This window comes from Carassius auratus, chromosome 2 (assembly GCF_003368295.1).
Source record: "Carassius auratus strain Wakin chromosome 2, ASM336829v1, whole genome shotgun sequence".
Lineage (NCBI taxonomy): Eukaryota > Metazoa > Chordata > Actinopteri > Cypriniformes > Cyprinidae > Carassius > Carassius auratus.
The window spans coordinates 23,491,868-23,511,477 of NC_039244.1; the positions used below are offsets into that span (position 1 = coordinate 23,491,868).

The window sequence follows — 19,610 nt, forward strand, 5'->3', positions numbered from 1 at the left end:
TCACTGACAGAAATACATCCGATGTTCAGTGTCTCACCCTCTCTGTGATTTCAGCAATGTCCTCTCTGTGCTCCCAGCTGGGGAACATGTTTGTGAAGGTCAGAGGCTCCAATCCAGCATGGATCAAATATGACTTCTGAGGCTTCTTCTCATTCTTTTCTGCAAGGCAAAGAGAGGCATCACTTATCTGTATTCACAGCATAAGTGGAACAGAAACTGTATGTGAAGCAGCATATAGTTGCTAATTCATGTTTCTGATTTGCTGGACGACTGAAAGGATGACTGGCTTTCAATCACCTCTGCAGTACTGCAACACAGTTTCCATAGCGCACTTCCTGTCTGAGTTCCAGCGGATGAGGGCAGAACCGGTACTCTCAGTATCCTGCGGCCACCAGCCCTGCCACAGGTAAGCTTCATGATAGTTATCCACCAGGAACAGAGCTACAAATAGACACAGAGAGGGAGAAAAACACGCATAATTATTTATGATTCATTGTTTACAGCCTGAAAGAGCTCATCTGGCATTTCTTTTTACCTGGCTGAGGGGCAGAGTACAGATCCTCCTGCAGGAACGGCAGGGAACAAACAAGGTCTGCAGCTCTGGACGGGTTGAAAAACTCCTGCGCCACAAACTCACCCGAAGAACTACTGAGCTGGAACAGACGCGGTGTGAAGTTAAACTTGCCAGGGTCTGAAAAAAAGTGAGAAATATTGACATATAAACAGAAAAAAATTTAGATGTTAGATGCAAGATTTTCTTTTTCACAATTATGATATTAAAAGGTAAAAAAAAAAAAGAGATAAAAAGTAAAAAAGATGAAAAAATTCTGAGAATAAATATTCAGTTGGAGATAATTTTGACTTTTTGCCTTAAATAAAACCTTTTAATCTCATTATTATGTATTTGTTATAATCATTTTTTTAATTAAGTGGGATTAAGTGGTTTTTTCCCTAATGTATGCTAATGGTGCATTGTTTTCGAAAGTGAAAGTGAAGTGACAAACAGCCAAGGATTTCAAGTTCAAATCTCTAACCATTAGGCCACGACCTCCCCTTTTCAGAGAGATCTTGGAATGAGGAACATACAGGTGCACAACAAGCATCTCCATTGGTGTGTTGTACCTTGAAGCATGCAGTCGTAGGCCTTGCGGTCCTTCCTGCCTAATGCTTCCCAGAGTTCCACTGGCTCGCCACCTTCCTCACATTCATGAATGGTAACATTACAGCTGCTGTGAAGTCCTGCCTCCAGTGGGCGTCTTAAACACAAATGAGTCAAATTTTTAATCATATAAAATTTTTACAATGCATTGTTTTTCCATCTTTCTGAACCCCAAACTTTTGAACATTACCGTATGCTCTGAACTTAATCTTATAGTATTAAGTATATATTTGTAAAGAAGAAAAACTAAGTTATGCACAAAAAAAAAAAAAAATGCATGAATGACTCACTGTTCTTTGATCTTTTCTGCAGCGGTTTGAGCAACATGACGTGTGTGTGTCTGGGTTTTACAGCCATGCCACAGATAGATGAGGGCTTTGTTGACGTTCAGAAGGACCATTGATGTGCGTGATCGCAGACTGCTGCAGTGACACGCCACTTCCAGCAGATGGCCCTCTACAGGCAACTCACCACGCACACAGTACAGACGCCAGTCATCTGAAACAGGCAAAAATGCACAAGGATGATTGTGCGCAAAAAAAAAAAAAAAAAAAACATGCACAAGAATATGCTGGTATACAGCTTCTTGCACAGTACACTATTTTAATAAAGTACTTGAAACTGGAACACATGACAGAATGCTTAATGTTTTATGTTACTATATTATTCTCACATAAGCACATTACATTCAAGTTATATATGGCAAATATGGCTTTTTTTGTATTTTTAATCCAATATGGTTTAAAAAAATAAAATAATTTTTGCTTCTGGTCCACATGTGACAAGGCAATGGAAGGACAAGTACATTGAATTGTGGGATATACTGCTACACTATGTGCTCTGGTTATATTTGCACATTTCTGCAAAATTAGTAAGGTAACCCATGTGCACAAAAATGCACATCCTGTGAACAATATGCAGTATTTCAGGAATCTGATTACATCAATCTGATTACATCATCCAGCTTATATGGAGCAGTTACTACCCATCATTATTCCTAACATACCAAAAAATATAAAAAAACTAAACAGGAGTGTTGCAAATACGCTATACTCCTACTCTGAATGTTCTCCTGTTCTTCTTCTCTCTTCCCAGAATGCACAATCATCCCCCCGTTGAAACACTGCAGGAAACAGGGCGGCTCCTTCCCCTGCTGGACCTGCATCTGAATATGAGTCACAGAAATGAGTGAATGAGAGAAGCAGAAAGCAGTCAAGTGTGTTTAGTCCAGTATCTCATCTTACCTGTGCTCCTCTCTCTTCATCCAGTTCAACAGTCATGAGTGCAGACGTTCCTTTCTCACTGACAGTTGAGTTTCTGCCCTGCCAGAAGAAATAGCAGCACTTCTCCCTGCCGGGACCGGCACTGCGCACCTGATCCGGCTTCTGCCTGCTGCCCACTGCACACGGACACACACATCTTTATACCAGCCTATACAAAGGTAGTGTATTGCATTCTGTTTATTTTCCCCCCTTAGTCCGTTTGCTGTATAATTTAATTCAAAATAGTGTACTAAAAAAGTGTAATGGCTTTAAAAAAAAAAAAAAATGCATTTTTTTACTGTGCACACTAAAATAAAAAAATGATACAGAACAGCACAATAAAACACAACAACAGCAAATAAATCCAAAACATCCTATTCCACTAAACAAACAGATCTATATATTTTTTGCATAATGTACTGCAAGTTCATCTGCTCCAGTGCCGTTACTAACCTGCCGCGCTCATCATGTACTTCCATTTCACTACATAAGCATCTCCCTCGTGAAACTGGCCGATGCTCTGCTTTGGCAGTCGGCTGTAGTCAAACTCCAGGATATGCCAGACATCAACCGAAACGGTGCTGATCTCCAGAGAGCGCATGCAGTCGTCCGAGCTGTTCTCCACCGGACCGTGTCCTCGACCCACATTCTGACCGTCCAGAACTGTGCTGATGGGTGAAAGCAGGACCGGCAGCATCAGAGAGGCGCTGTACGCCTGGCACTCAGGATGGGAATCTGTGCCCGGAGACTCCTGAGATGGAAAGAAAAGCGGATAAGAAAATGGAAAAAAATGGGAAAGAAAAGTTGATGATCAGAAGAACAGCAAAGAACCTTGATGGGAATCAAGAACTTCCTTTTTCAACGTAATACATGAAACCCAATGAATTGAAGACAACTGAATTTTTTTTTACATAGTTGTATAGTGTGATTATTATTGTGTTTGTATGTTTAATATTGTAGTTTAGTTTTCTGTGTTAGACACACTCATGTTCAAAAGTTTGAAGTCAGTATAACGTTTTATATAAATAAATGCAGCCTTGGTGAACAGAAGACACTTTCAAAACCACTTAAAAATAGTGTTGGTTTAGAACCAATTATGAATGGGAATCATTACATTACCCACACTAATAATAAAAATCAAATGATTTTTCCCCGTTCCGTTTTGCAGATTTTCAGCAGATACTGACACACGCAGAGACCCACCTTCTGCTGGAAGGGGTGTTCGATGACATCCTTAGGTGATAGTCTACAAGCATCTCTCCAGTCCAGGAACTTCTCTTTAAAAAGACATGTTTCATTATGTTCGGTCAGTCTGCCAAATATGGCCCAGTCTGGACGACCTTGACCGCTCCTAAAAACATTACCACACAAACAACCTTACACTGAGGTTTTCTAAGTTAAGTGGATAATTAGTGTGCGTGAAACTCAATATAATCAATTTAGGTAAACCCCTGAAATGTGTGTGAGCACCTTGGTATGAGTGTGTTGTGTCCTCCGGGGTCCAGAGGGTTGATGTCACAGTTGGTATAATCAAAGATCCCGTTCCAAAGATGCTTGGCCAGCTGAAACGCCACCTTCCTCTGAGCCAGTGTAACCTCTTTACCATGCCACACGTACACTTCACTACCGAAATCAAACACTACCACCTAACGAGAGAAAGATTGCTAATATAGAAATAATGCATGGAGATATTAACACAATATCTAAAAGTCACAAAATGTTATAAAAAAAAAAAAAAGGGAAAATCAAATTTCCTGACCTCTTTGGAGCCCAAAAGTGAACTACGAGGCACTTTCCCCCAGAAATCATCATCTGGTACCAGTTTATCATCCACAAGACGGAAGATACAGTTCGTCTCCACAATGGCACTTTCAAACTTCTCATCCTCGTCTGGAGTCCCGGCCGCTGTAACAATTACACACACACACACACACACACACACACACACACACACACACACAGACACACACACACACACACACACACACACACACACACACACACACAGGAGAAGGACACATATTATACATTTCAGTCAGGATAACAGTACATAAATATCTATTTTTGATTTCAGGTCACATACACTGGTAGTCGGCTGGTCCTCCCAGGATCTTCCAGAACTCTGCAGCTGCGGGGCTTTGTGAGCTCAATCCTTCCTCGATCATCTCTACCTGTGCTGCTCGACAACCAAGGTCGTGGTTCAGCTGGATGAAAGTGGCCAGTTCTGATGCCTGGATGTCAAACGGAGCAATACAGCAGTGAAGCACAAAGCTGTATGGGCAAGTGAAGAATAATGTGTGCAAGAAGTCAGAGTATCAGTCAGGTCGTACCTTGGCTCTCTCAATGACATTTGCAAACTCTCCAGTCCAAACGAAACAATGCTCAGGAGTAACCAGCAGAAAACAGTCACCGCTGTTCAGAGAGGACACTCTAGGCTCCACTAGTCTGGTCTGGACATGACGTCGACCTGGAGAACATTCACGCACATATCGTTTAACACACAGATTAAAAAAAAATACTGCTGCAGCAAAATATCACAATATTATGCTGCATTTCAGCCAGGCATTATGCTACTTAAGTCATTCTTCTGTCTTCACTGGAAGTCTATCAAAACACATTTGACGTTTGGACCAATAGGAGGACTTTCCAGCTTTATATTACAGAAAAGAACTTTCCATGCATCACTTTATCACATCATGCCTGGTAAGGAGACAGTATTAGATTTTACAGACTGACCTTTGACCTGCATGAGCATAAGTTTTTTGTAGGGAGCTGCGCTGTTGTTGGTCATCTGCTCTGAGATGCTGACACTGCGCAGACTCACGCTGCTGTAGCTCTCTTTACTGGCCAAACCAGCCAGAGCTGCGTCCGACAAACTGCAGCTGTTGCTCACTGGAAAACACATGGTAAAAACACTATTACAACAGAAAGTTAAATATATTTGATTAATCTTCTTATTTTGAATATAAATTTTCAAAGCAGAAACCTATTGCAGCGGTATTTTGAGACTACTTTTAACTTATTTATTTCGAAGAGTTATATATCACTTTTACTTTTTCCCTTTTCTTTTTTTTCCTTCATTGTTTATATGCTGTTCTCAATAAAAAAAAAAATCTGAAGCAATGTAATTTTAGTACTATTTATTTACACATTACATTTATATTACAACTCTTATTTAGAATAGTACTCTATAGTAAGACAGTACTTAATATTTGGAATATTTACAGTTTTCATTTTAATTTTAGTTTAAGTTTTGAGATATACTTTTATTCATAATTATTTTTATTTGGCTTTATTTAAATTTTATTTAAATTTTAGTTTTAGCAATTTGAATTCTTCAAAATTGATTTTTGTGTAGGATTTTAATATCTAATATTTGCATATTATTTTTAGCTTTATTTCAGTTGTCGACTCACTTTTCTCCTGTTTAATTCTCTTGGTCTCCAGCTGCCCCACATTCAGTCTCTCCTCGGTGTACTCCTGTTGGATGTCTTCTCTTGCAGCGAGAATCTTTAAGGGGTTCCTGGAGGCCTGGACATTACGGGAGGGACGGACGGCCCGCTTGTGCTGCACCATCGCCGATGTCAACCTGGGAGTCAAAGAGAGGCATTATTTGTACCATGACTTGGATTATTACTGCTGAATATCACATGTAGTCTATAAGGTTCTTTCCAAAAGCTTCATGCAACAGAAAAAGCTACACTATGCCTAACTTAAACAAATATTTTATCAAATTAATATAATTTAAATATTTTTAAATATAAAAATAAATAAAAATATTTTTATGTATATTACAGAAACCCAAAATCTTACGTTGGAGTTTGTTTTCCAAAGATGGCATCAAAGTCCTCATGCAGATGCATTCTGCTACTCATGCTGCGGGGAATATCTGTCATGTGACGGTAAAATTTTGAAAAGATCTCATCATCCAGTCGCATCACTTCCTTCACGGCTTTCTCTGTCACTGTCAAAGTCGTCTCCTGCAAACCAGATACTGAGAGGGAAGAAGAGATTGAGATGACGGAGTTATGATGGTTTAATTAAAAGCTCCATTATCAGTTCACCATGACAGCAAATGAAAACGGATTAATTTTTCAAAGACTTTGACACCAGATGACACCAGATGATGTAATTATGAATTCTTCTTTCACTTCAGTAACAAAAAAAAAAAAAATACAAGAAAGTGAGCAGATTTGGCATCGATCAACTCACCTTTACTGTTCAAACGCCCCAAAAACGTCTCCAGCTTTTCCAGCTTCCTATCAGACTCCATTTCTGCTCTGGCCTCAATTTCTGCAGCACATCAGGTCATTTTGCCCCGGTTATATATTTATACTTTCTCAAACTTTATGATTTTCTAAAGAGAGATATCTTTGTGAAGTGTGTTTGTCTAATGTACCTTCCTGTGGTTTAGAGATAGCCGGCACACTGCTCTTCAGTTTAGCAGAGACTGGAGACAGAATAGGGCTGATCACTGCAGAGGAAGCTGCCAGACCTGACACACACACACACACAGTAAAAAATAATGACTATCATACATTTGTACCTTAAATTTACAGAAGACAGCCACTAAAATGTTATTCAGTATAACAAGTTTATATACCTAAAAATCTTGTCAGGCATATTTAGAACAAGAATCATTCCATTATATTAAAATACTCTATTTATGGACCACACTGCAGCTCCCCAACAATAATGAACTGGAATTATAAATAGACAAAACTCATTGCCACTATAAATTAAAGTAATAGTAATTAAAAATATAATAAAATTTAGCATGAGCACTTTTTCTCATTTATTTTTTTAATAGGTACAGGTCAGAATAAGTATGTTGTTTCATATATCCAATATTATTCTACAACGGGACATTCCTTCACTCATATTTTGACTTTCATTTTCACTAAAGTTACATTAGTCACTTTACTTGCATTTAATATGTTTTCTATATGAATAAAATCACTTTTATAAATTTAATTTGATGTGGACACCAAAATGGGATATATTGTCTTAGACAGTACTTTGAAGTATTTCTACTGTATATTTATGTTTGATATATAACTTTTAATGGATAATTTGTCATTTATTACATTTTGTAATATACAATTCTTCAATATGCATAATTTATTTCAGTGTTAATTTTTTAAGAGCATTTTTAGAGGAACTGATTTGATTTTAGTTCATTTTGGAGCCAATAAGCAAAAACAAAAAGTAAAAGTAACTTTTTCCAGTTATTTTTTAACTAATGAACATTTAGCAAAAGCTTTAACATTTTAAGGATAATGTTAAATCAAAAGCTTTAACATTTTAAGGATAATAACCCTGACATGTAACCTTTTTTCACCATCCTGGCAGCCACAGTGTATTGGACCGAGTCATTGGCCACGCCCTTCCCTGAGCTCTGCCACGCCTCCTCTCGCGTCGAGATCATCTGTTTCCTTTCTTCAATGGACATCTGCCCTTCATCCTCTTCAAGTTTCTGATTACATGATACAAAACAGCTATGCCTATAGATCATTCTGATATGTTTACAGGAGCATAGTCCAATGATTTGGACACAATGGACAGATAATTCATACGAGCAGATCATCAGAAAACTCAAATTGTACAAACCATGTCAAAAACTTGTTTAAAACATTTGAATATGTCTATAATCTTTGCTGTTCATACAGTATTAAATCTGCCAGTCAATGGCAAAAAATATGCAATAATCCTGACTCAAAGTGCTCAGCATTTCCTTTTAACTTTGATTTATGCATTTATTCCGCCAACACTCGTTTAATAAATGCATTTGCCTGGAGTAAATCTACAGAAATTTGCTTCATGTTGCCTCATGTTTCCATCAGAGAAAAAAACTTTTCTGCTGTCATTCACAGTGAACTGAAGTATAAATTATGTAAACTAGTAATATGAGTCTTTTATAAACTAAATCAAACAAGACCATTTCTACTCGGTGTATTAAAGCAGAGGTATGTCTTGTTTTTTTTAGCCTCACAGAGTTTATACATCATGTAATTTACTTGGATAACATTTGATACAGCAAAATTATAATTGTGTGTGTAGTCTAAGGCATACATACATAAATATGCACACATGAATAATCATGAACTAGATTCAATTCAACAAGAAAAAAAGCAACTCTCATCTCATCTGACAAAACCTAATGATCTAAACCACCAAACATTCTAGACTAATAAAAGATTATCTGTTGGCTGAAAGATGAAATTGACAAACCAAGAGGACATTCAGAGTTATGTTAGAATTGAAATGGTTCCAAAATGCACACGCTCTCTTACCTGGCCTTGATGTTCTACAAATTGGCATTTTGGAGTAGATGAGAGAGGAGGAGAAGAGTAGGTGGAGGAAAAGACAGGCTCCTACAGTCAGGAGAAGGACGAAACAGGAAGTAGATAGAGGTCAAGAATGAAGGAATGAGCGAGAGACACTGAATACAGGTGAAGATATGAATGGAAGAGAAACATAATCCACAGATTATGAGCAATGAATGAGTGATAAAAGGGAATGAATAGGGATAAAAGGCCAGAAGGAAAGTCTGGACCAGTGGTTCTGAACTGGATCACATAATCATAATCAAAAAATGTGTGTGTGTGTGTGTGTGTGTGTCTGTGTGTGTAATACTGTATAAGCTGATAACAAACTAAAAAATTTGTTTTTTATATCAAAGTTTTCATGTTCTTGGTTAGCTACATTTTATTAATCCTAATTTGCATTCATCTCTGCTGTCCATAGTGATATCAGAACAGACCAGTCACTTGATTTTGAGTTGTGACCCATCAGTTGAGAAGCACAGATCTGGTCCATCTAGAAAAGCAAGGGGTTCATCTATAATGTTAAGTGAAATATTACAACACGTTCCTAAACATTAAGTTTTAAAGAAATGCAAGTTTTAACTTACTACAGTCACCTGAAAACAAACAGAAAGGTGGCACTTTCCAAATAAGGCTTTTGTTAACATTAGTTAATGCAGCTAACAATTAGCAATGTATTTCTAGGACATCATTAATATGGTTTATGTTAACTAATAAAAATACAATTGTTCATTGTTTTCTCATTTTAGTTTACAGTGTATAAACAACTTTGAATATAAAGAATGTCATGTAAATGCCAAAATAACAAAAATTTTTAAATGCTGTGGAAGTGTTGTTAAATGAAACCTTATTGTAAAGTGTTACCAACTGAAATGTGTAAAATATTTTATTAAACCAAATTAGGTTAATTTAGAATACAAGGCAAACAGTGTGTTATTTCTTTAAGAAACGGCCAATTGAACTTGAGTTTGCACAAGCAGGCCAGCCAATCATCTTGCAGCTAAAGCCAAAATTGTCTAAGACAGACACTGATGTTGGCGCTTACCCAGAGCTGCTCAGATGACGTGAACTCGCTGATAACGGTCTCTTCCTAAACACACAGGAGAGATGCGCTTGTAGGGTTAAGACTGAAAAAATGCTACATGAAAACTATTTGTTGTGCAAGACCTGGCCTTTATCTTTGGATAAACTGACAACACTTTATTACTTTATCCTTTGCACTTGCTAAATTGACAGTAGCACAATAACTCAGGAACGCACAAGTTACTATATAAACCTTAGTGAACACTGACAATTATACCGGGTCTGAAAAGATGAATACCATGCATTTTACTACACCATGCTGTGAAATGACTCAGACTGTGTAAAATACAGGTTTCAGGTCTAGGCAGTCAATTCACAGCTTTGCCTACGTGAGTAAATGAATGTGTTACTATTCACAAATTAGAATAACACATCAGATTCACAGTTTTGATTGGGGAATCTTCACCAAGAATGAAAATTCCTATCATTTACTTGCCTTGAGCACTTTTTTTCTTCAGAGGAACACAAATTTTTATTTTTATTTGCGCATTTTTAAAGCAAATCCTGGACATTGTTTTTTTTTTTCAATTTTTTGGAGAAATCGTACTTTACAAGTAATCTAAAACTGAATACTTGTACTTTTACAAAAACATTTTTTTTTTCTTTTCAAAAATACAATTTCATGCAGACTTAAAAGCAAAATAATGATGTCACCAGAACTTAAAGCCAATCAGCTGTTTTCAGTCAATATGCACGTTTAAATTACATATTTGCGCAAACCTTTGATGATTCGCGATAAGTAATGGCAATGGATTTTGGTGGGATTTTGGCTATATTTATTGAAAGGAGGCATTTGCATGTATCTTTACAGAAGCAGCATAGACAGCTGCTTCAGAAACGTGCGTGGCACGGCTGGAATAAACACAAGCATTGACTAGAGTGGCTCAAACAAGCTTCAATGGCAGTATCAGAGCCACACTGCGCCGCAGATGTGTGCAGTGTAGCTTTAATGGAAGGGAAAGCCCTTTATACTGGAGACTGGTGATTCTTGGAGGCTATATAGTACATTGAAGAATGATAATATGTCTTTTTACATACTCCATGTGACCTGTAAATGCGAAAAAAAAAAAAAACAGTTTCCATTGCAGTTTTGCTAATTATTCCTTTTTCGCATTGAAAAACTACCTCATGTGAGCGTAAAAACTTTTGTATAGTTGGTTTGTATAATTGACATAGGCGTATTTTCAATTCACAATTTCAATTTGCACAATCTGAAGAATAATGGAAACGTGACAGAGAAAACCAAACAATGGGAAAATAGTGTTTTTGAAAGAATTTTTTTTTTTTAAATTGCCATCAAAAGTACTAAAGGATCTCTACTGTCTCTTGTCAAAAATCCATTTAGAAAGCTGAGAAAGCAATTTACATTTTGCTTTTCAAAATTTAAGTACAATTACAAGTGGATGCATTTTGAATTTCTTTGTTTTTTTGACTGGGTACTTTTTACATATATTGCTGGCTTTATATATATGTTGCTAGGCTATAGGCTCTTACCTTTTTATTAAAGCCTTGCTCCTCCATTATTTGACTACTCTTCTCGCTTACAGACACCACATCCTGTATAATTTCCTGTTTCTTATTGATCCTGTTTTTCCAATCTTCTTCTCCACTCTTCTTCAACATTTCCAACCTGAGAAAAAAGTATCAAATGTTTCAATCCACTCGGAACAGAAGACATTTACATTGTAGATGGATAACTCTACTCTAAAATAAAATGAAAGATTTTGGGGGATGCTGTTTGTTTGTTGTACAAAACATTCAGAAATCCCACCAAATAATACAGCATGCAAAATTCTCCACAATTCAGCTTTCTTATGCTACGTTGTCATGGTTTATTCTCTATCTCTCCGTCTGTACTCATTTCCTCCGGTCCTGCGGGAAAGGCTGGGGATCTAAAGAGATCTAAAATAGTGCTCTGCGCATTATCAGCGCTCACTGAGAGCAGAGGTGACCCAATTTCATTTATAAGATGAGACAGAAAGAGAACAGCTCCAGTCACCCTGCAACATCTAAAGCCATCAGCACACGCCAACGTATGTGCAATTGTTACTTACACCACAATACGCAATGAGTGTGATTTTAACATTTACCGTATAATGTGCTGTTTCAAGATTTCTATTATATTATTATTACATTTCAAATTTTTCTTCTTTTGAGATTTCAAAAGTATCATAAAAAATAGTATCAGTTTGCACAAAAATATTAAGCAGCACAGATGTTTTCAACAACAATAAGAAATGCTTCTTAAAGCAGTAAATCAGCATATTAGAATTAAATATAACATATTAGACTTGTAATATATTCGATTTTTGAAGGATCATGTGACACTGAAGACTGAAAATTCAGCTTTGCATCACAGGAATAAATTATATTTTAAACTATATTTAAATAGAAAACAGATACTTTAAAGTGTTATAAAATTTCACAAAGTTATTGTTTTTAAAAAAAAGTATTTTTTTTTACTGTATTTTTGTATTCTGTATTTTTTACTGTATTTACTGTATTTTTGTTAAAAATAGATGCAGCCTTGATGAGTAAAAGAGACTTCTTTAAAATAAAAATGTAATTAATTTATTTATTTATAAAAAGGTATTTATTAATATTTTTTATTTCATTTTTTTATATATATTTTCAATAACAAATTATATGTTACTTTGTTTACTAAAAAAAAAAAATTATAGGGATGAATACTTTCAGAATCCAACCCATTTTATGCTAATATGCTATATTTTGTGTGAATTACTATAAATGGGATTATTTTCTGTATACTCACAGACTGTGTAAAAGTACCGAGCCCTGCACAAGGCATGCAAAAAAAATAAAAATAAATTAATGGTGGGCACGATTTACTAATTCATTTCCTCGATTTACAAGATCGTGCACATTATTAATTAGTTCCCGCGATTTACAAGATCGTGCACGATTAATTTGTTCCCTCAATTTACTAGATCGTGCACGATTAAGTCGTTCCCTCGATGTACAATATCGTGCATGTGATAAATAATTTGTTCCCTCATTTTAAGTAAATCGTGTGCACAATTTATTCGTTTCATCGATTTACTAGATTGTGCGCACAATTAATTAGTTCCATCAATTTGCAAATGCGTACCCAGACAGGAAGTACAACTAATTATTTTGTGTGCACGACTTTAATTATTATAACGAGTGCATGTTTTACTTAAAACGAGGGAACAAATGATTAAATTGTGTGCACGATCTCGGAAATTGAGGGAATGAATTAATAAATTGTCACCATTATTATTTTTTTTTATTTTTTGCATGTCATGTGCATGCCTCTGTATAAAACTTAAGTAATCAGCACACACCTCTCTTTGATTGACATGGATGTCATGGCCTCTGGATCTTCGTTGATCTCTGGCTTTTGGTCTTTTGGGACGCTGTGTCCAGATGGGCCGTTTTTTCCCAGGATCTCTTCTTGGGGCTGTGTTTGAGGTAGATTGAAGCACTGAGGTTTTGGATTGGTTTGAGGGGGTACTTTGGGTTGCGACTGTGGCTGGGGTTCAGGGTACAGCTGGGTTTGCCATGGAGGAACCTGAGAGTCAATGTGGATGTGAGGTTGAGAATCAGAAATGAGGTGTGTTTGTGGCAGTGTCGGCGGGCTATAGGGTTGTGTTTGGGGTCGAGCGTGCGTCGGTGTATAGATCTGAGGGTGATGAGCTGGTTCTGGTTGAGGTTGCGGGGATGTGTAGGACTGGGTTTGCTGGAGATAAGTGACCGAGTGAGAGATTTGTGAAGAACATTTGGACGAGGCCGCAGCTGTGCTCACTGTCCTCACGGGAACGGTGGGATCAGAGACATCTGGAGAAACACATCGAGAGCAATGACACATACAGAAACTTAAAAGGTTAATCCCACAAAAACTGTCTGGAACATGTCTGTTTCTCCACAAAAAGAAAAATATATGTTGCATGAAGAAAAATTAAGCATATTTTTAGGACTTTTGTATTGTGATAATCTTTTTGGGAGTTTTAACTGAACATTCCCTAAATCACCATGTAATGCGAAATTTTCTTATTCTTATTTTTTTATTCAAAATTATAATGTATTTTGTTTACATCATGGTAGTATTTGTTGTACAACCTTAAAATGCAATGGCATACATTATTTTTACACTATCCTGATTTTATGCTGATTTATTTGAATAAAGTACACTGTACTTAAATACAGTAAATGTTTTATAAGTTTGAGAATTTAATGAGAAACATCACTGAAAGAAAGGAATTACGGCAATAAAATAAAATGTTTTTTATGGTGAATGAGGTGAAATTATGAATTGAAATTATAATTATAAATGAGGCATTTGTTGCATCCAGTGGGGACATAAATACTGATTATAATGACTTGCGTCGCGTAAACATAAAACCATGTCGCCATTTGTGATCCGAGAAACGTCAAACAAGCGCTACTCTACACTGCTCAAAACTCGTGTTTGATTTGTCAATGCCAAATACTTTAAATATGAAAACATACTTGCAGGTTGTGAGTCAGAAGCACCAGACTGTACTGAAGTTATAACTACCCAACTTTATAGAAACAGCCTTTGTGTATTATGAACTGGACCTTACAAAATTGGCAAGATTCACGAGACTGAATCTAATACCAGAGGCATTATGTCAGTACTAATTAAATCAGATGCTATAAAAAAACAACTCAACACTAATATACCATTCAAATATTTACTTAAATCCATCCAGCTATTAATAAGACATGTGTGTGTAGACATGGCTACTCGATACACTAGATACAGACACACACACACACACACACACACACACAGTCATGTTTATCACAGACCATAATCAATATCTGACAAATGAAAAAATGGCAGCCTAAAGCACCACTGACACACAAAACACCTTTTACCCTGTGAAAGCCACTGTCGCATTCTGCTATCATGGCTGTCCTTTAACATGTGGCAGATGTGAACCTAATAACCTGCTGTGTTTTTTCCTGCAGAGTGACAGCATGTCTGTATCAGTGTGCACTGAGACACACTTCCAGCCATCTTACTGCTCCTGCCTTTCACTCATTTCCCTCTTTAGTATGAAACAATTCACACACATGCCTACTGCTTCCAAGCAAATGGACAATAACAGCTTTGGCGGGGAGCGCAAACAAAATCACGGTGCCACTTCAGCACAATTCATTTCGGCATCATTAGTTTTACATGACAGACAAAGACAACAGCACACTAGATGTATGATAAATTATGCTGATCACATTCGACTCGAGCAGCATGTAGGCTGTTGGCCGGTTAACCCGGTTAACATAATCAGTGCAGACGTGCAGCATGTGTGTGTGTGATTTTGTGAACAGAGACAATAGACAGTTGACTGGTTTGCACACCATCCAAACCCCTTTTCTTTTCGTTCCATCTATCCTTACCTGAGACGGTGGTTCTGGTACTGCTTCCTCTTGCTGTCTGATGTGCGTCTGGTGAGAGGTAGCCTCCCTGTGAGACGGGTGTACTCTCTTTTTCCCTCTCTCGTGGGCCACTCAGCTCTGTGTCTCCCCTGCCGTGAGGGGGTGTGTGTCTGAGTGCATGTGTGTGTGGAAGGGAAGTCACATTGGGGAGCTCTGTGTTTCTCTCCTCTCTGCCTAAATACCCTAGTCTTCCCCTCCGCCCACTCTCGTCACTCACATCCTTACTGCACACAGATTGGCCAGGCTGCTCTGTGGGGGGCAGGGACTGAACATCAGGTGTGGGTTTTTCCCCACTCTCTGAAAGACTGAAGTATCGAACTCCTCTCTCATAGGCCGGAAGCTGAACAGAGACCGCCTGATTGGGTGAGGCCTGAGTGGTGGGCGGAGCCGTGGAGATCCCCACGGGAACATCTGCGGTCATTGATGGGGAAGCACTTGTCACCGTGGCAACAGAGGTCTGGGCGGTGACCGCGGTAACAGAGCAGACCAGTGATGCAGAGAGAGGCTCCAACTTCTTGCATCCATTTTGCAGCTGGAGAGAATGAGAGAATAATTATATTTTTAGATGGCGCTTATATTTACAGAGCCCAAAGAAGTAAGAAGTCATATGCAGGACATGATTCAAAGGCAGCTTGTAGAGATCAGATGTGCTTTGCATTCCAAACAACCTCATCAGTTAACGTCTCGAACATGCAACAAACCTGATTTTTATTTTTATTTTTTAACACCACTAATCATCCAAATCAAGGTCTATTTAAAACACAATTCTAATCCCACTTTTTTAAAAAACTGTCCATAAGCAGATTTTCTCTCAAAAGCAAGCACATATTTGACAATTTAAAGGAATAGTTCACCAAAGCAATTATGCTTGGTCATAATTTCTTACCAATCCTCTAAAAATCATCTTTTTTTCTGTGGAATATAAAAGGAGTTATTGTGCAGAATGCCCTGGCTGCTTTTAACCCCATCAGTCTAAGTAGATGGGGCTGTTCAGCTTCAAAAAGCACCATAAGAGTTACTCATGTGACTTGTTCCTTGTGATAAATGAAGTATATTTAAGCGTAGTTTTAAAAAGGGTACTTATTATTATTAGAAAACACAGTGAATTATCTTATATGTGAACAAGCACACAGGTAAAAAGAGGAAGGTCTCACCTGATCAACCTCGCCCTGGGTGATAGGTTGAGTCTGAAAGCGGGGGTTGGCTCTACGCTGGCGTGTGTCAGGACGGGGTCCATTCGCTGATTGGTCAGGGGGTTGTGACAAGCGATTGAATAATGCCATCTTTTCAGAAAGGCTTAGTGTTGATAAGTCCGGCTCCTCAGGCCCCAAGTCCTGTTCTCCCAGAACCACTTCCTTTGAAACATCTTCTTTCTCCTGCTCAAGGTGGGTCGATCCATGTGCTGATGATGCCTGCAGACTGGAGGAGAATTACAAAGTTGTTATGCTATAATAAAGTACTGAACACAGAGTGACCGAGAACAGTCCGGCTGCTAACAAAACTTCACTAAACACATCTTTAACAATTAGGATAAGTATCCCAGTAAGTAATCCAGTTTGTTAGATAAGACATGTTAGATATACTTAGATATTTATTTTTTAAGCATTAACCAAATCTTGTCAGAAAACAAGAAAACTATTTGCCAATGGGACATTAGAGTATAATTTAGCTAAAAAGCAAACAAACACACAAACATGGAATAACAACAACAAAAGTTTCACAGAAATGGATTCATGAGATATTTAGAAGTCTACAATAATTACGTAATTGTACAGTTACTATCAATAACTTATACCATGAGATGGCTACTGTGTTATTAGTAGAATTAATCAGTGAGGCTCTGTAGTTTCAATCAAATTGTGTAAGTTTCAACAAACTGAGTTCAACTCAATGTCTGGCCAATGTTCCAGTCCAGTTCATGTCCAGACACAGGTCTCACATGCATTGGTGTTGTGCTCTTGTACTTAATTTAATTTCATTAAAAAAAATGATTTACTCTCTCTTGCCTTTCTAGTTTATGTTAATCTCTCACCCTCTGTCACTCTTGTAAAGTTGTTGTCAGATGGGTGATACCTCTGACATTTCAAAGCACAGAGAGAATGCCAAATGTGTTTTGCTACTTAGCACGTTACTATTTACTGCTAATCTGGGTGGCCACGTGCTGATGTAGACACCCAAAACATCTGCACATTCTCATACATATCTCCTACACATGCTCATACTCTTACTTTTCAATACACACAGGCACTTGGTCACATTTCAAAATATGGGAACTCTTTTCACACTTCCAACCACAATTTACACCAGTGCATGGAGGACAGATCCACCAGCAGATGGTGCACTGGCACATGAACATTCCCACTGAGATGTGCAACATTTTGAGAATGGATTAATCCAATGCACCAGTCAATGAATGAACTGGGTAATTGGTCTCTTTTTTCTAAGTATGGTCTGAATTCTTTATTAATATGTAATCATGCTATCAAAAAACATAAAAGTCTAAGTCATGCAAAGAAACAGCATGCAGCTAAACACGACAAGACCTATATTTTCATTTATACACAAAAGAGCATAAGATATGCTCTTTTTTTAAAATGAAGCATTCAAATGATACCTGAAACTATTCATGGAAGTGCTGACTACAGCGGGACTGGGGATTCTGGGAGCAGTGGTTTGAATAGTGATGCCTTGGGAAGGGGGAGTGTGGGAACTAACAAAAAGAATGTAGAGTGAAGTGAACAAGAATCAGTTGGGCTGTAGAACAAATCACAGAAACATCACGGTCCAAGTACAGTTTTAAAGCAATGAGTCATTCAGCATCAAACAACTGATTATGGGAATGTGAGTAGTCAATGATGAGTTTATTGAATTAATTATTCTTTTTAAAGGAATAATTCACCCAAAATAAAAAGTCTGGACCACAAGTTCAAAGCATAACATAAAAACACTAAAAGTAGTGTTGTACTGGCTTTATGGAGTTTTACAAATACAACACGAAATCCAAGCTGTTATTTGTTAATAATTCTACCTTCTTCAGAATTATTTTTGTGTTCCACAGGAAAGATGACAACATAAACAGAATTTGTCACTTCTTGCAAAACTATTTCTTGAAACATTGCAGGGAAGTGATTTAGTGATATGAAAGTAGATCCTTTAAATCTCAAAAAGTATATATGATAATGACTTACGTAGAAGCAATGACAACTTCCTGTGACGTGACTGGCTGTGTCTGTGACCGATCCTGCACTCGTCTAAGCCTTCGTTCAATCGCAGCATTGCGTGATCGAGGTTTGGGGACACCTCCATCTGAAGTCTTCTCCAGCTCCTGTAAGACAGGACCAGGAGAGGTAAAAAAAAAAAAATTGTAGTATTAACTACATTAACTAACTAAATTTATTGACTCTTTTATGCTATTTAGATTCAGATATTTTCTGTAACCATTAGGATAATCTCTCTCTATCTCTCTCTCTATAGATGGATAGATAATATATAAAATATAAACAAGTTGTGTATGCTTCAGAGATTTGATACCCTGAAAAGAGACCTCTTGGCTGCCACACTCATTTTAGCTCGTTCATCCATTTTTTCCTCATCCACTGGACAAAAAAAAAAGAAAAAAAAAAAGTGAATGAGTTTCTCAATTTTAACTTTTTTTATAGAACTCAAAAAGCATGACTATGACCAAATCACAGCTCAGGATATTTGGTACAACAGTTTATATGATATTGCTTAAATTTTGACTCACATTCTGCATGATGAAGCTCTGGACTAATACGGGACCTAAAAATAAAAGTACAAATAGAACAAAAATATTTGACCATGAGTATTCAGTTGTAGTATGATGACTAAAGAAATGAAAAATGTATGAGACCTAATGCAGATTTCTAAAAATGCATTCATAATCAAATTCAGAAGAATATTTATTAAAAATACTCTGACACAAAAAACAGTGACAATTTACCACTAATGATAGAAAATGGTTGTTTCAGTGTAACCCCCCACTTCCTGTTTCACTGTACCTATCAGTTTCCAGCCTTTCAGCTGATGTGATTGGCTGGGTTCTAAACCTCTCAGATGACTTCCTGTCATCACCAGGAGAAATGTAAAGTCTGGGTCGACGTGCTCCTCTATCGCGGTCACCGCTGGTAACTGGATCACTCTCTGTGGGAACCTGTTCTCCTTTAGACTCCCTTTGTTAGACAGGAAAGATTGTATTAACAAAAGGCATTTTTATTTAGAATTAGTTTAGTATGGAGCCTATAAAACAACATTTGCAGACAAAAATCCCTAAGACTTTTTTTTTGTGTGCACAAGAAAATTCTCATTCTCAGCAAT

General features: G+C 37.3%; 1 protein-coding gene across 17 annotated transcripts in view; it reads right to left on the minus strand.

The window, feature by feature from the left end:
- Nucleotides 1–19,610, minus strand: part of LOC113121236 (supervillin-like) — a 65,071-nt gene that overhangs the window by 25,155 nt on the left and 20,306 nt on the right. For 11 of the 17 annotated variants that reach the window (XR_003294695.1, XR_003294697.1, XM_026291615.1 and 8 more), the window contains 30 exons: nt 19,295–19,465; nt 19,021–19,055; nt 18,807–18,871; nt 18,464–18,600; nt 17,890–17,985; nt 16,430–16,694; nt 15,237–15,807; nt 13,157–13,649; nt 11,325–11,460; nt 9,793–9,837; nt 8,715–8,795; nt 7,753–7,897; nt 6,821–6,916; nt 6,634–6,714; nt 6,235–6,415; nt 5,838–6,010; nt 5,158–5,313; nt 4,752–4,888; nt 4,505–4,652; nt 4,181–4,326; nt 3,892–4,067; nt 3,625–3,772; nt 2,875–3,172; nt 2,404–2,558; nt 2,213–2,324; nt 1,450–1,657; nt 1,123–1,256; nt 536–691; nt 298–441; nt 38–159 (listed from right to left, as the gene is read on the minus strand). Coding sequence is in view for 15 of the 17 variants with exons in the window: in XM_026291615.1 (XP_026147400.1) it covers nt 38–159; nt 298–441; nt 536–691; nt 1,123–1,256; nt 1,450–1,657; nt 2,213–2,324; nt 2,404–2,558; nt 2,875–3,172; nt 3,625–3,772; nt 3,892–4,067; nt 4,181–4,326; nt 4,505–4,652; nt 4,752–4,888; nt 5,158–5,313; nt 5,838–6,010; nt 6,235–6,415; nt 6,634–6,714; nt 6,821–6,916; nt 7,753–7,897; nt 8,715–8,795; nt 9,793–9,837; nt 11,325–11,460; nt 13,157–13,649; nt 15,237–15,807; nt 16,430–16,694; nt 17,890–17,985; nt 18,464–18,600; nt 18,807–18,871; nt 19,021–19,055; nt 19,295–19,465 (5,011 nt within the window). In the remaining 2 variants the exon portion in view is untranslated. The remainder of the gene's footprint in view (nt 1–37; nt 160–297; nt 442–535; nt 692–1,122; nt 1,257–1,449; nt 1,658–2,212; nt 2,325–2,403; nt 2,559–2,874; nt 3,173–3,624; nt 3,773–3,891; nt 4,068–4,180; nt 4,327–4,504; nt 4,653–4,751; nt 4,889–5,157; nt 5,314–5,837; nt 6,011–6,234; nt 6,416–6,633; nt 6,715–6,820; nt 6,917–7,752; nt 7,898–8,714; nt 8,796–9,792; nt 9,838–11,324; nt 11,461–13,156; nt 13,650–15,236; nt 15,808–16,429; nt 16,695–17,889; nt 17,986–18,463; nt 18,601–18,806; nt 18,872–19,020; nt 19,056–19,294; nt 19,466–19,610) is intronic. The other 6 variants (XM_026194957.1, XM_026291539.1, XM_026194967.1 and 3 more) reach the window with 5 other exon arrangements.